This window comes from Trachymyrmex cornetzi, unplaced genomic scaffold, assembly GCF_001594075.2.
Source record: "Trachymyrmex cornetzi isolate Tcor2-1 unplaced genomic scaffold, Tcor1.1 scaffold1017, whole genome shotgun sequence".
Classification (NCBI taxonomy): domain Eukaryota; kingdom Metazoa; phylum Arthropoda; class Insecta; order Hymenoptera; family Formicidae; genus Trachymyrmex; species Trachymyrmex cornetzi.
Window position 1 is genome coordinate 367,453 of NW_017295562.1, and position 14,146 is coordinate 381,598.

Below are 14,146 nucleotides of genomic sequence, written 5' to 3' on the forward strand. Positions count from 1 at the left end.
CACGTTTACAAAACTAATAAATCCGAATTATAAATTAGTATCCTAAAATTACAATATTATCAGTTTTTTAGTCTTAATCACTTAAATATTAATAAGAACGAATTCTCGTAAGGATGTCGGTCTTTAATAGTATCTCGTCGATGCATATGTGCAAGCTGCAGTACTCTTCATGAATTATTTGAACAAGCAGATAGCCACGTAATTCATTCTCGTATTATTTTTCGTAATATAATCATATTATTAGTCAAATAAAGCAACTCGGGGAAAAAATGCTACGAAGAAGAAGACGCCATTTTATTTATAATTTTTTCATAGAACATGCGTTATTCTGACTGCATGTGCACAAGCGTATAATAAATAATTGTGCTGTTATCGGTGGAAACGAAAATATTCGTGCCAATCAATGTCGAAAAAGATTGGATAAAATACAAAAAGGTAGGTCGTGGAATATGGTTTTTATAATATTTGATACGCGCTAATAGTTAAGGTCTGTGCTTCGATGTTTACTGTAAAACCGCAAAATGATATATGGTTTTGATCAGTGTTTTCTTATAACCCTGTGGCTGCGATATAATGACGATTATAATTTGTAACATTCTTATATACGTAAATACATACTTGGGAGGCAGACAAAACATGACTCTTCGTGCTTGACACCGTCATTAAAATGATTGTATGAATTAAATTACAATATAAATAATATCAATTCTTTTCGCTCATATGACTTATAACAAATTAATAAATAGTAAAACCCAGGTTAATACATTAAACGAGCTATAGTTAAACTAGGTGTACTAAATAATATTTATTAATCACAAATTATAACAAATAAAACAAGTAACCAAACTTTTGAGAATGTAAAAAAACAAAAAACAAATAAGGGCTAATGAGAGTTTTTTGCGCGGTTATTAGTGTGAAAATAAAAATCGTTTATTATCGAAAAATATAGTATAAATTAATTACGCATAAACGTTCTCACTTCTTCATGGCAAGACGGCAGGGTGGCAACTCAATCTTCTTATTCAATTGGCAATGGAATTTTACAATATACGTTCAGACATACTGATGATGGTCCAGAAGCAGGTCGAAACGTTTATGCGTAACTAATTTATACTATATTTTTTGACAATAAATGATTTTTATTTTCGCACTAACAACCGCGCAAAAAAACTTTCATTAGCCCTTATTTGTTTTTCGTTTTTTGACAAATTATAATTTTCCGACGATAAGTTTCTAGAATATAAATAATACATTTTTTCGTAGCTTAATTCAGTTACATTAAGAAATTATTCAAAAATAAAAACTTGTGTGACGTCTTTCCTTAAGTTATCTTATAATAAATAAACTTATAACATTTATTACATTATATTATAGAATTACATAATTTAGAAATGGCTATCGTAATAAATACTTCGAGATTCCGAAAAAATCGCGTGACCAAAAAACAGGCGATTTTTTAATTACTTTTGTTCAAACATTTTTCAAAAACCAAATTATTTATATTTCTTGCCTTCACATTTGATTCGATTAAAATATTCCTAAATAATGTATAATTTCTACTTATATATATATGTAAAAGTAATTAAAGGTTATTTCAGAAATAACATTATTTCATAAAACAAATTTACATTTCTTAGTAAGTAAATTAAATATTGTAAATTTTTGAAAAGACATTTTATGAAAATCATCACTGTATTAACATCAATACTTCCATATGCTTTGAATTCTATTAAACTATCAGCTCTTTAAATGAAAATTAAGAAGGTCGTCTTTTACGTTAATTCATAGTGTTTAACCTTTCTGTCAATGCATATTTTTACTTTTTTTATTAATTCACCGGATATACATTATGTATTTCAGAATATAACCTCACAAAGTCGTCATAGCGTATTAGCGGTTAAAAATAACTTTATATTCTGTATTTTAAAGAATCTCCGAACAAAGAAAATTGTGATATATCTACTTTGTGTCGAAAAATCTATATATATAAAAAATTTTAATATACTCAATATCTCATGCGTATAATTGTCTTTTATTTCAGTTCAACATTGTGTTGAGTAGATGCACTGCTGTATATTTTGTATGTAACTGAATGTTTTTTGTACTGTTCTTTATTAATGCATAATATTTACAAAAATATTATTATCAACATGGAGAAATTATCGCGGACATAGTTTGCGAGGTTAAAAAGTACCGTTGACACGCTAGAGTCATAAAAAACTATTTTTAAAACACTATAATCAGTTAAAATATTTACAGTGCAAAAAGTATTTGTACAAAAAAAATATTTTTAAAATACATTATTTTTAAAAAGTAAATATTATCCAACGAGAAATGAGTCATCAAATTGATGTCGAATCGATATAAATACGATGATTTCAATATCAATTTGACGTCGATTCGACGTTTAATTGACGATCATTTCTTGTTGGATAATTAACAATTTATTCATAAAGAATAAAATAGACTGTATGTTTCTTAAAATTATATATATCAAAAAGATTTGTATTAATTATACAAAATATATCATCTGAAAAATAAGCGAAAATTAAAAACTGTATTGTTTGAATGCTCAAAAAGTATTCGTACAGACGAGAAATTTAGCTTCTAAAATCAGGAATACATGCGAAGCTCGTTTGTTTATGTTAGAACAGAATGTATTCATTGTGTGTGTGTGTGTGTGTGTGTATAAAATTGCTAATTAATATTTATTTTCTACAAATAAGGCTTTTTTTTATAACAAGTTGCCTTGTATGAATACTTTTTGCTTTCACTGTACACATTGTTCACTATAAAGACGCCTCCAGACGGCCAACATTCGCCAACATTAGCAAATATCATTCATACATATGATATACATAATTATCCGTATTGAATGTAAGCTAATATTTAACGAATATGTGCAAAATTAGCGTATACCTTGACCATGCCGTTTAGAAGCGCTTTTAGAATTATAATTTTAAATTAAAAAGAAACAGAAAAATATTAATTTTAGAATTGTTACTATATCATATATATATAACCTAGTAATGACTACGTAATGACAAACAATATAAAAATTTTTAACGTTGAACTTGAAATGAATGCGATGCATTGACAAGAAGATTAATAATACTTTATTACTATAAATATATATTTTATTGCCTTTTATAGGCAATAGAAGAATCTTTTACTAAAATGTACAAATAAAACATTAAGAATCCAGAATATTTTCATAATGTTTTTTATTCAAGGGAAGAAATTTTTAAAAAATGGCTCGGTATCTAGATTCAAAAACAAAAATTTACATTGCTCTTTGATATACATTATTGATTAATTTTGTAATAATGTTTATCGTTAGTTTAAATTAAAGTACCTAATAGATATTGACATATCTATGGAATATTATGGTTATTGTATAAATAAAAGTCAATTTTAAAAAATTCTATACAAAAATACAGAAGAAAAAATATCTGATGTTTCTTCTCTCAAATATTTCTGAAATATTTTTAAACCTAGATACATCTTTGATCAAGGTCCGACGCACGTACTTTGTTTGACTTTTTTTTAGCTTACAACTAGTTGGATTCCGGCATCGGTACTTCGGATAATATAGAATGGGTCCCGTCTCCTTTGTTTAATACAACACTTTTTATGAGATTCTCGGACGGATATTTAAGATCATAGGCTTGTCCTAATTTTGCGCAAATATCGATAAAAACGGTGGTGTAATTAAATCTATTATTTCCTTTTTCCGACGATCTGTAATCCCATGGAAACACGTGGTGAAAATTATGATAACCTTCTCCTGTTGTCAGAATATTAACAAAATTGTTATCTGACGGTTTTATGTTCCTGAAAACAAGAACTGTAATTAATTCGTGCTTATAATTATATTAAAAATCCTTGAGACCAGTAAAAATGCATGCATTTTCTCTCGAATATGTTAACTCCTAAACGTCTTTTTCACATAGCATATTCGACTTTTGTTCTACTGTTTTTTCCAATATTTTTTCCATTGCTTATCGCCTTTTTATTAATAAGCCCACACAACACATTTTATCCGAGGGACATTTTGGAAACAACTTTAGGACATGGGATGTTCTTTGGACGACTTTGGACAGTTCTGTGCAGTATGAGAAGCCATACATATATTTGCTTGGTTACTTGCTACTGTTACGTTTTTTAATATCTTACATTTCAATTAACAAAAATATTTTATGATATGTTCATTTTTAAAAGGTATAAGCAATTAAATTGGATTAGGTATAGCATATATTAGTTGTTATCATAATGATATGCATTTAAGAATTAATTATTTAGTCGTAAGACAATTATCCGCTATCGGTAGAGGAATAAATTCATTAAAATTATGAAAATTTATGATACATTTTTCTCTACATGAGATAAGAATTTTTATTATTCAAGTGTGTAAAAATCCAAATTCTAAATTATATCGTGATTACACATTCAAATTACGTACTTATCATATGGCTTAGTGCCCCACACATGAGCAATGCTATTGACAGACCACACGGCGTTTAACGCCACCATGTATCTTATGAATATTTGCGATACAATAGCTCTGTTCCATGTCTCATTCCATAGATATACAGGTACTGCCGTAGGTAGGATGAAACAAAAAAAAAGTTGAAGAAGCCAGAAGTACCTACAAAAATGTAACTTTGATTTTTTGAATTTTATTTATATCGCCTACTTGCTTCTCAATAGCGATGTAATTAAAAAATATATTCTCCTTTTTCAAACAATTAAAAAATATCAAATCATTTTTAGTTGCTTGCAAAAGAAGAATGAAAAAAAAGAAAGAAAATAATATTTTAAAAGAATATACTTTTATTACTCTGTAACAAATTATTATTACATCAAAATTGCGTTACACCAAAATAATATTACAAAGTTTTAATGATTCGACGCATTCAAACTTATTTTCTGAAAAACTTTGTTTTCGATTATGTAGCAAATCAGTAATATGTTTATATAGTCTATAAATTTAGAAATATTAGATTTTATAATAGAAAATTGTCGAATTTATGTTTTGCGTAAGGAGAATAAAATTATTATATTACACCGCGTGTTGTATAATTAATATACAAGTTAGTATGACGGGTTGCTTATTCGAGCAAGCACACAAAGTCAAATAACTGCGTAGATCCATTTGAACGACATAATCAATCACGGAGAAAAATGTTTGTGCAAAAGGACTGCAAAATTTAATTCTCAAATTTGTTTGCTATTTATGACAAACAAGTCTGCATTTTTAACAAATATTTCACATTTGTTGCATACATTTGTAGCGAGTACAAAAAAGTAAATAAATATTTGTTACACTTGCAAATTAACATTCATAGCAAATTTTTTCTCTCCGTTATGGTACATTTTTTTTCAATAAAGTTGATAGTATATTAAAATTAAATCAAATTATTATGGACACAATTATGACGGACTTCTGTAGTAATAGATTAAAATAAAAGTTAAAGTAACAATATAAGTTATAAAAATGGAAGTTTATGCAGTTATGAACGATCTGCGCACCCGCTTGAATAGGCAACCCGTTATACTGACCGTATGTTGGTGCAACATCTTGTACATTCGACAGAATAAAGCAAAGTATTTGATAAAAAAAATATAATATATGCAAGCTTACACATTACGGATATTTGTATATAATTATTTGCATTATTTGAGTTTTTTTATTATATTTAAAAAATAATGAAATTGTAAAATAATGAATGTATGTAGCCTACAATTAATTAAATTTACCTTTCGCCGAAAACCACAACAGGATCTGACAAAATATCCGATAAATCGAGCTGCTTGCTCTTTTTAATAAATTCCGGATGTTCTTTCATAAACACCCATCCCACATGCCCATAAAAGAAGCCGCGTTGAGAAGTGTGAGGATCAGCATTAGTATCGCAATATTTATGGTGCATACGATGATTTTTCACCCAACTGGATATCGTATTCTAAAAGCGCAAACAATTAAAATATTATTTACACATGAATATAAATAGCTGTGTTTAAAATATAGACATTAGCTGTCGGTCTGTTCTTTTTAGTTGAATTTATTGCTCTGTTCATTTTTCTTCTTTTTCTTAATAACATGAAAAAAAGAAAGATTGAGCGATATAAGAGAAGTTCAACTAAAAAAAAAAAAAACAGAGAGATGTTATGAATTTTGTGATAAAATCGAAGTTGATTTCTTTTAAAAAAATTTAAGAGCTTATGTGACTTCTTGACTCTTTGTAATTTTTATGCTAATTAAGCACTTACATCAAATGTTGTTTCATGTTAATGATCCGTTTTCATGTAAAAGCTTTTTTATCAGATATTGTTTACTTTGATTTTTTCGTAACGGAAGAAAACGCTTTGTGCATATACATATAATTTATAATTATTTAATAAATGTAAAAAATGATGAAGTTAAGATGGAATCACACGATGCTCGATTTCTTGAATGATAATAATGCACGCACGCATGCACACATGCATGAAATTAGCAATTATTTCTTTTGATTGATGTATGCAAGGAAATAAAATAGGCTATGAAATAATCCATAATAAATATAAAAATCATGTATATTGTATATGCAGCATGCAGCGTTCAATACATGAACGAATTCTAGCATACATCAGAGCAGGTATGACTGTATGCAAGCTATCATTCAAGAAATTGAGCATCGTGTGATTCCATCTTTACGTGTACTTGTACTTTACATATAATATACGTAAAATAACAAATTTATTGACGTTACCTGTGCACCTGCACTAAAGCATATCAAAAGTAGAATTCTTAACGGTAGCTTTGCTTTATAGGTCTTATGAGACCAAAGTCGATGAGCGCCACCAGATATTCCAATATTGGATATGATATACATAGCGAATACTTAAAAATGTGAAAAAATATATTTATGTTTATATATTTAACCAAGAAGTCAAACAATGTGTGGGATACTTTTAAAATGTTTTACAAATATATATACGTATATTTGAGAATATAAGTAACTCCGGCAAATATGCAGCGCTGGAATTTACGCCGCAGAAGTTAGAAAAAATAGAAGGAGTGGGGTAATTTTCCCGCAACTACTCTGTTACATGCCTTTATGTTATATTAATATTGAGTTATGATTTCAGCTTCTTATTGTTAATATTAATGAAATTATTGTGAGTTGAATCGATTTGTCACTGTAATAAATAGCGCCATCGTAAATTATAATCTATATAAAATAATTACTGTAGGGCGTGTAAAAGACTTAGTGGTTATTTCGTGATACATATACATATAGAAGAATAGAATATAGAAGAATATAAAGCACGTCGTATAGCAAAATACAAGTGCTTTGCTTTCGTATTCTTTGTTTAATTTGTTGTCTTGTATATCCCATCTATTTGGGATGTACGGCATTTTTTGCGGGCGGGATTTATGCCCAAAGCATACAAAAGTGTGCAAATTGAATTCAGTGCACTAAATACAATAAACGCATTACATGAAATATATGTATCTCATGTCATAACACTTGTAATACATCTGGGAAGATTGTAATTATTATTTATTACTTCATATATGCAGGGATGGGAAAGTTACTTTAAAGTTACTTTTTATTTAGAAATTAAGTACAATAAATTACAAATAATAATACAAAGCTAAACTTTCTACAAAGCTTAAGCTAAGTATAAACTTTCAGCTTTAGGGATCGCTTCAAATATTATGCGGTGTAAAAAAGAGGCTAACTCATACAGTGGACTACCAATCGACGATACAATGATTCTATACGGGCAATCCGGTTTGTGTATCTTTGGCAGTGCACTCTCGACAATGAACCATCACTGCATGACAATTGTCTGTATTGAGAATTGTCAACATAATTGCATTCCTTCCATTTTGCAAGTAAAATTCTAAGAGTTTTTATAAGCTTCCTAGGTAGGGTCTTTTTTGATTATTTCATAAGTTTCTTTATCTTGTAACATTTCGTTCACTATTTTGACATACGTATCTTTATCAAGAACGACTGTGACGTTACCTTTATCGGCATGCATTAGAATGATGTTGGGATGTTGAGTCTATAAACTCTTTTGTTTCTATTTCTAATTTTAATAATTTCTTGTCCATAAATGATGTAACAATAGGAGAGTTTACTATGTTTAGAATCGGGATTGACATCATTCGTGACATCTATTTTTTTGCCTATCGGGAATAAATTAAGTTTTTGGGTGCGGCGTACATATATTACATAATTTTCCTACATACATTACAAGTGTTATGACATGAGATACATATTTCATGTAATGCGTTTATTGCATTTAGTACACTAAATTCAATGCGCACTTTGTATGTTTTGAGCATAAATCCCTCTCGCATAAAATATATACCAGAGTTAATATTCCTATAATAAACATACACAGAAATTTTTGAGAAAATTTTAAGATTTTCAGTATATTGTTTTTCATAATACTGATTCTCCTTCTTCAAATACCATACACTCACAGCATGTAGGCGCTCTCAAAAAAAAAAAAAAGATCAAATTAATTATCTTTAACAATTTAAACTGTAAGCTTGATAATTTTATCAATATACTTTTCACAGTACAAAAAGATGTGATTGGAAAGAATTATTAATTTTAACTGTTTTGAACTAATTTGAAAATTTGATTTTATTTGAAAGAGGCAGATACACTAATAGTTAAATGAGAAAAACTTCAAAAAATTTTGGAAATCTTTTTTAAATTCCCCTAATATATATATACAAAAGCGTAAAAGTACTTACTCCATATTGTAGTCATCAAATTTTGCCAGTAGTTGAAAGTCAATAAACTATAAATACCAATAACGTGCAATAAAAAGACTTGGAGAGCAATAAACCATATTATATCAGTTTCGAATTTGAAAATACTTGGTTTTATCATTTCGATTTTTTTATTGATGTCGTCCCTTGCCATTAATTCTCATCAAATCTGTATATATGATCACAATTTCTTTTATATACATTATTATAGTACAAGCTCGAGACATAATTGTATTATGATCCATTATCATAAACGTTAATGTATAAATAAATTTTTTTGGAAGCAAAAAGATGCAATTAATAAAGTAAGATCTATTACACAAGTAGAAGTATAACGCAATTTTCAATCAAAATCTTTGCTTAATTTTACTTTATTTATATAGTTAGCAATTATGTGTATGTATATTTTAATTCTAATTGTTACATATATACATACATGATTTTTAAATATTTCTTAAATGTATTATTACAACATGTAACGTTATAAATTAAATTTTTTCGTGAATGGTGACAAAAAATAGATATTGTTTCAAGAGAACTTAAGCTTTTCTTTATTGCGATTGATAGATAATTTTCAAAAAATCGGAATACAAAATTTTGACAATTAAATGTAAAGATTTTCATAAAAATTTGCAAAAATTCAAACAACACAAAAATTATATTGATAAATTCAAATAGAATCTTATTATGAATTAAAAATGTTAGTGTATGCGTAGAAAATGTTATTTAATACTTTTTTTTACTATTTATTAAAACAAAGATATTTATTTCTTGACTGTAATAATTGAAACAAAATTAATGTCAAAGAAATAATGCATAATCAAAGTTGAAAACACAGCATCCTATCAATTATTGTTAAAAAATAAGCAAGATAATGGATAATTATACCTTGGCATGGGAATATCAAAAGTGATTTGGATGAGATGTTATACATGCCCTGATCGAGTGGTGACTGAAAAAATTCTTTACTTCAAGCTGTTTATATAAGTACAGAGTAAATCAGAGTTGTTTAACCAGTTTTTTATCCTCTATGAGAAGATTATCGATATTAAGAATTTCATTTTTTAGATCATACATGTAATCAAAACGAGCTAAAAAAATGTCTATACCGATTGAAGTTGGATCTTAAATGCCCAAATAATTCAATGTGAATAATTTTGGGCATTTAAAATCCTCGACATCTACAAGCTATATATATTATCCAAATATATAATCTTAGATTCCTGGATCCAAATACAAGTGTACAGTCCTTGTTTCCAAACGAGATTAACCGTCTCAATTACAATTCCGGGATCCAAATACAAGTGTTTCAGACCAAGAGTAGCCGTCTAAATTATAATTTCTGTGAGATACCTCCGACTTAGTTATTAATATTGTACACAGAAAAAAGACTATTCTTAAATTAACAATAATATATTCATATATAAGCAAAAATATTATAATCTTGGTTCAAAGATATCAATCTTGATTTGATTGAATTTGTTTTGATGCAAGTATTACTTTGCACTTAATTCAAGACTTGCTCAATTAAAAATCTTATATCAATACAAATTCAATTAAATCAAGATTGATATTTTTGAAGCAAGATTATAATATTTTTGCTCATATATGAATATATTATGGTTGATTTGAGAATAGTCTTTTTTTCTGTGTATGCGCAAGGAAACGATGGTTTTTTGTAACTCCATAGGGAATGAAATAAAGAAATCTATCTATTTATATATAATTCACATTAAATTATTTAAGCATTTAAGATTCAGCGGTATAGGCATTTTTCTAGTTTGTATTAAAATTATCGATTACACACTTAATTATCGATTTAACGATACAGATCGGATGCGTGGATAACATATTGTGCGAACTACTGGTTTGAGCGCGAAAACAGGCACGTTGAGTTGTAAAAATTGTTACAAGACATATTAAAAATGATGTATCCACGCATCTGATCTGTACTGCTAAATCGATAAATATACTGAAAAAAATGCATATAATTTTACATGTAATTTCCACATAAAATTACATGCATTTTTTTCAGTAAAGTGTGAGATCGATAATTTTCTCATAGGGTAAAAAACTGATTTAGCTATATATGTTATATAATAGTAAGTTTCTAGAAAATTTTGCTATTTCTTAAAAATATCAGATAATTTTATGTATCACTGCATGGTAGCAACAATTCATGTTCGTATGAAGCTAAAAAAGTTAATATGTAAATATATGGAAGTTGTGGAAATATAAATAAATTACATGCATACATAAAATAATATCGCTTTTTTTGTAATGGCATTAAAATTTGAAGAACATAATATGCGATATATTAATGCGAAAAAATTACATTATGACAAAAGCATTGTGTCAGTCGTTTTAGGAAAGATAATGATTTGAAAAATTATCTTTTTTCACACATGAGAATATAATATATACAGCGTGAATCAATCTTTTCTGATTTACCCAATGTGTAATTATATTCTTATGTGCAAAAAAAAAAACAATTTTTCAAATCACTATCTTTTCTAAAACGACTGACACAATGCTTTTGTCATAATGTAATTTTTCTGCATTAATATATTATGTTCTTCAAATTTTAATGCCATTACAAAAAGAGCGATATTATTTTATGTATGCATGTAATTTATTTAAATTTGCACAACTTCCATATATTTACATATTAAGTTTTTCAGCTTTACACGAATGTAAATTGCGATACATAAAATCATCTAATATTAAAAAAAAATAGCAAAGTTATCTAGAAACTTACTATTATATAACATATATATATATTTTAATTCTTTTATTATATAATATATAGATTATAATAATTTTTTTTCTATTCTGCTTTCTTCTGTCTTTGTTTTAATACATTTTGAAAATATATTCATTTAATTTTTCATTAATAAAATAAAATATTTCATTAATTTTATAATTGCAAAATATTTCGCAAGTAGTAATCTTGATTGCAATAAAATCTTTAAAAACACATTATAACATAGATATAGGAATTTTCGATATTATATATTCCCGTTACAATGCCTTAAATAGTTTAAATTGCAATACGGCTTTAACAGCTACCCCAGCAAACGAGAATGGGTTGAAATGAATTAAAATGGATTCAGATGTTTAGAAATACAGATTCATTAATGTTAAAATGAATCCTTTTCAATCATGAATGCATTTTTATTCATTTATAGGAATTGCATGAAACAAATGTCTATTCCTCCTCAATCTTGAATGTATTTTTATTTGCTTATAGAACTGGAGTATATGGAATCCAATCCATATTTCTATGCTTTTCAATCTAAAAATAATATTATGGTATTTTGTGTGCATCGTGAATACTGCTTAATTCAATTCAGTTGAATAAAAAAAATTTTTTTTTATGTGAATACTATTCCACTTAAAATTGTAAGAAAATCCATTGTTTCATTTGAAGATGCATCACGAATGCTATTTTATTCAGAATTATGAATAAGAAATTTTTCGTTTTAATTCAACTGAGTTAAAAAAGTTGTACCGTAAAAATATATTATGAATTCTACTTCATTTCCTCTCTTAAAAAAGCCATAAAAAGAACTACGTAAATATGTGCAATGAAAGTTATATATGTAAATTCCTTATTTTTAATTAATAAATTAATCGTCTTTATATATATTTTATATTAAGACGTTTCCTTTATTATACATCTAGCATAGTTTTTTATGTAAAAGTTTTAAAATAATAACTATAGAATTTCATGTAATTACTACTTTAATTTATTTAAACTTTTACATCTATAAAAATTTTTTATATGGAATCCAATCCATTTTTATGGATTTAAAACACGGATTCAAATGGATTGAAAATTTCCAATCTATTTCAATCCATTTTCGTTTGCTAAGACATCAATTATTACCTAAAAGCTCGTTACAAAATACAATTTATTAAATAAAAATAATCTTATAATGGCTCAATAATAATAAACAATAAATAACAAGAAGGTGTTATAAGCCAGATTTTTATGTATTTTAAATTCTTAGAACATACGTTTCGGCCTTGTTATTAGGTCATCCTCAGTGTAAAGAAATTAAACGCAAATTTGACAAAACGGTTAAAATTATACAATTTATAGTTACGCAAAAAGTGTTTATAGTATTTATTCTATCTATCTTCCGCACAATGCAATGCTTTTCGTTCTGGTATTATTATCGGTTATATTCTTCCATATAAGTTCCATATACAGTCACAATAAGTCCATAATGATAAAAATATTGAACATGATGAGTCATTAAATAAAAATGTACCAGCACACATTCTGTTATCAAATTAATAAAATAGATTATAAAAATAAAAATAACAATGAATAAATGATCGTTATATTCAAAATTATTAGTATATACAATCCTTATTTTAATAGACAATTATATTAAAGTGTGTGTTAATAAATAAAATTATTGTACATATACCTCAACTGCGATTGGTAAACCAGGATATAATCAGTAATTGAAACAATGATTCAGTTTAATTCACAAGAAGCAAATGCAATCAGAGATAAAAATAGAAACCAGTTCAATCAAATTGCTTGTATTGTATTATCAAGTGTGAGCGTCATTCTGGTACTTTATATCATCGTTAAGAGAAGGGATGAGATTGGAAGGGGAACAGAGATAAGAAAGGAAGGGAAGAAAATACGAAGGAGAAGAAGGCTGCAAAATTTGTAGATAAGAATTAGGTAACGCTTCCGTGTCGTTTTGTTTGTCCAATCCCAATTTTTGTTTTCTAATGTGAACCATTTCGGAGATCAATCTTTTATTGTACGATGGTTTCTTGTCTAAGATCTTTACATCTTTCCAATTAAACAATAATAATAATAAAATAATAACTAAATGAGTTATAGGACTCTTTAAATCACGACCGATAAGACAAAAATTCGTAAAGAAGGCAATGGGAGTCAATCTCTAGCTGTTAAAATTTCGAGAATTTATTACATTAAAAATACCATATAACTCTGTACGTTTCTTGTTTGAGTCATGTTCAGCAAAATCCAACATTAATAAGTACAGCAAAAAATGAATCGCAGTCAGTTCATTTCCAATTCAAATTGTGATTGTAATTAATACGATGGTCAGTAATCACTAATAGAGAATCAGTCTTTTTATTAATGTCCGGAATATGTTCATTTAGTTTTGTTTTTAATTTTCTTTTGGTTTGTCCTACATAATCGGCTTCACAGTTATCACAAGAAATTTTATATATAACATTTCGATTAGCTAAATAATCCAGTCTATCTTTACCTCTACACTGTTAGAAATTTCTCAATGAATTTTAATTAACATGTAAAAGAAGCATGTGATTATGCACGAACTTAAATGTAATGAATGATGTAAATAA

The 14,146-nt window shown here is 27.1% G+C and overlaps 1 protein-coding gene across 3 annotated transcripts; it reads right to left on the minus strand.

Annotated features, from left to right (window-relative positions):
* Positions 1-3,466: 3,466 nt before the first annotated feature.
* On the minus strand, positions 3,467-13,388 carry LOC108758087 (acyl-CoA Delta(11) desaturase-like). 3 transcript variants are annotated; one of them, XM_018502880.1, is made up of 8 exons: positions 13,222-13,388; positions 13,060-13,070; positions 9,671-9,734; positions 8,765-8,951; positions 6,756-6,886; positions 5,761-5,966; positions 4,463-4,648; positions 3,467-3,834 (listed from the first exon to the last, which is right to left on the minus strand). In XM_018502880.1, the coding sequence occupies exons 4-8, from the start codon at positions 8,934-8,936 to the stop codon at positions 3,558-3,560; spliced, it is 972 nt and encodes a 323-aa protein (XP_018358382.1). In that variant the 5' UTR covers positions 8,937-8,951; positions 9,671-9,734; positions 13,060-13,070; positions 13,222-13,388; the 3' UTR covers positions 3,467-3,557. The 3 variants fall into 3 exon arrangements, with proteins under 3 accessions (XP_018358382.1, XP_018358375.1, XP_018358388.1); XM_018502873.1 differs by having other exon boundaries at positions 12,892-13,070; XM_018502886.1 differs by lacking the exons at positions 9,671-9,734; positions 13,060-13,070.
* Positions 13,389-14,146: the final 758 nt, after the last annotated feature.

Excerpts from the sequence above, each read along its gene's own strand:
- LOC108758087 (XM_018502886.1), bottom strand. The coding sequence starts at position 8,936 with ATGGCAAGGGACGACATCAATAAAAAAATCGAAATGATAAAACCAAGT. Across the intron at positions 6,887-8,764 it reads TTTGATGACTACAATATGGA|TATTCGCTATGTATATCATA; the intron begins GTAAGTACTTTT and ends CACATTTTTAAG. Across the intron at positions 4,649-5,760 it reads GTTGTGGTTTTCGGCGAAAG|GTACTTCTGGCTTCTTCAAC; the intron begins GTAAATTTAATT and ends ACATTTTTGTAG.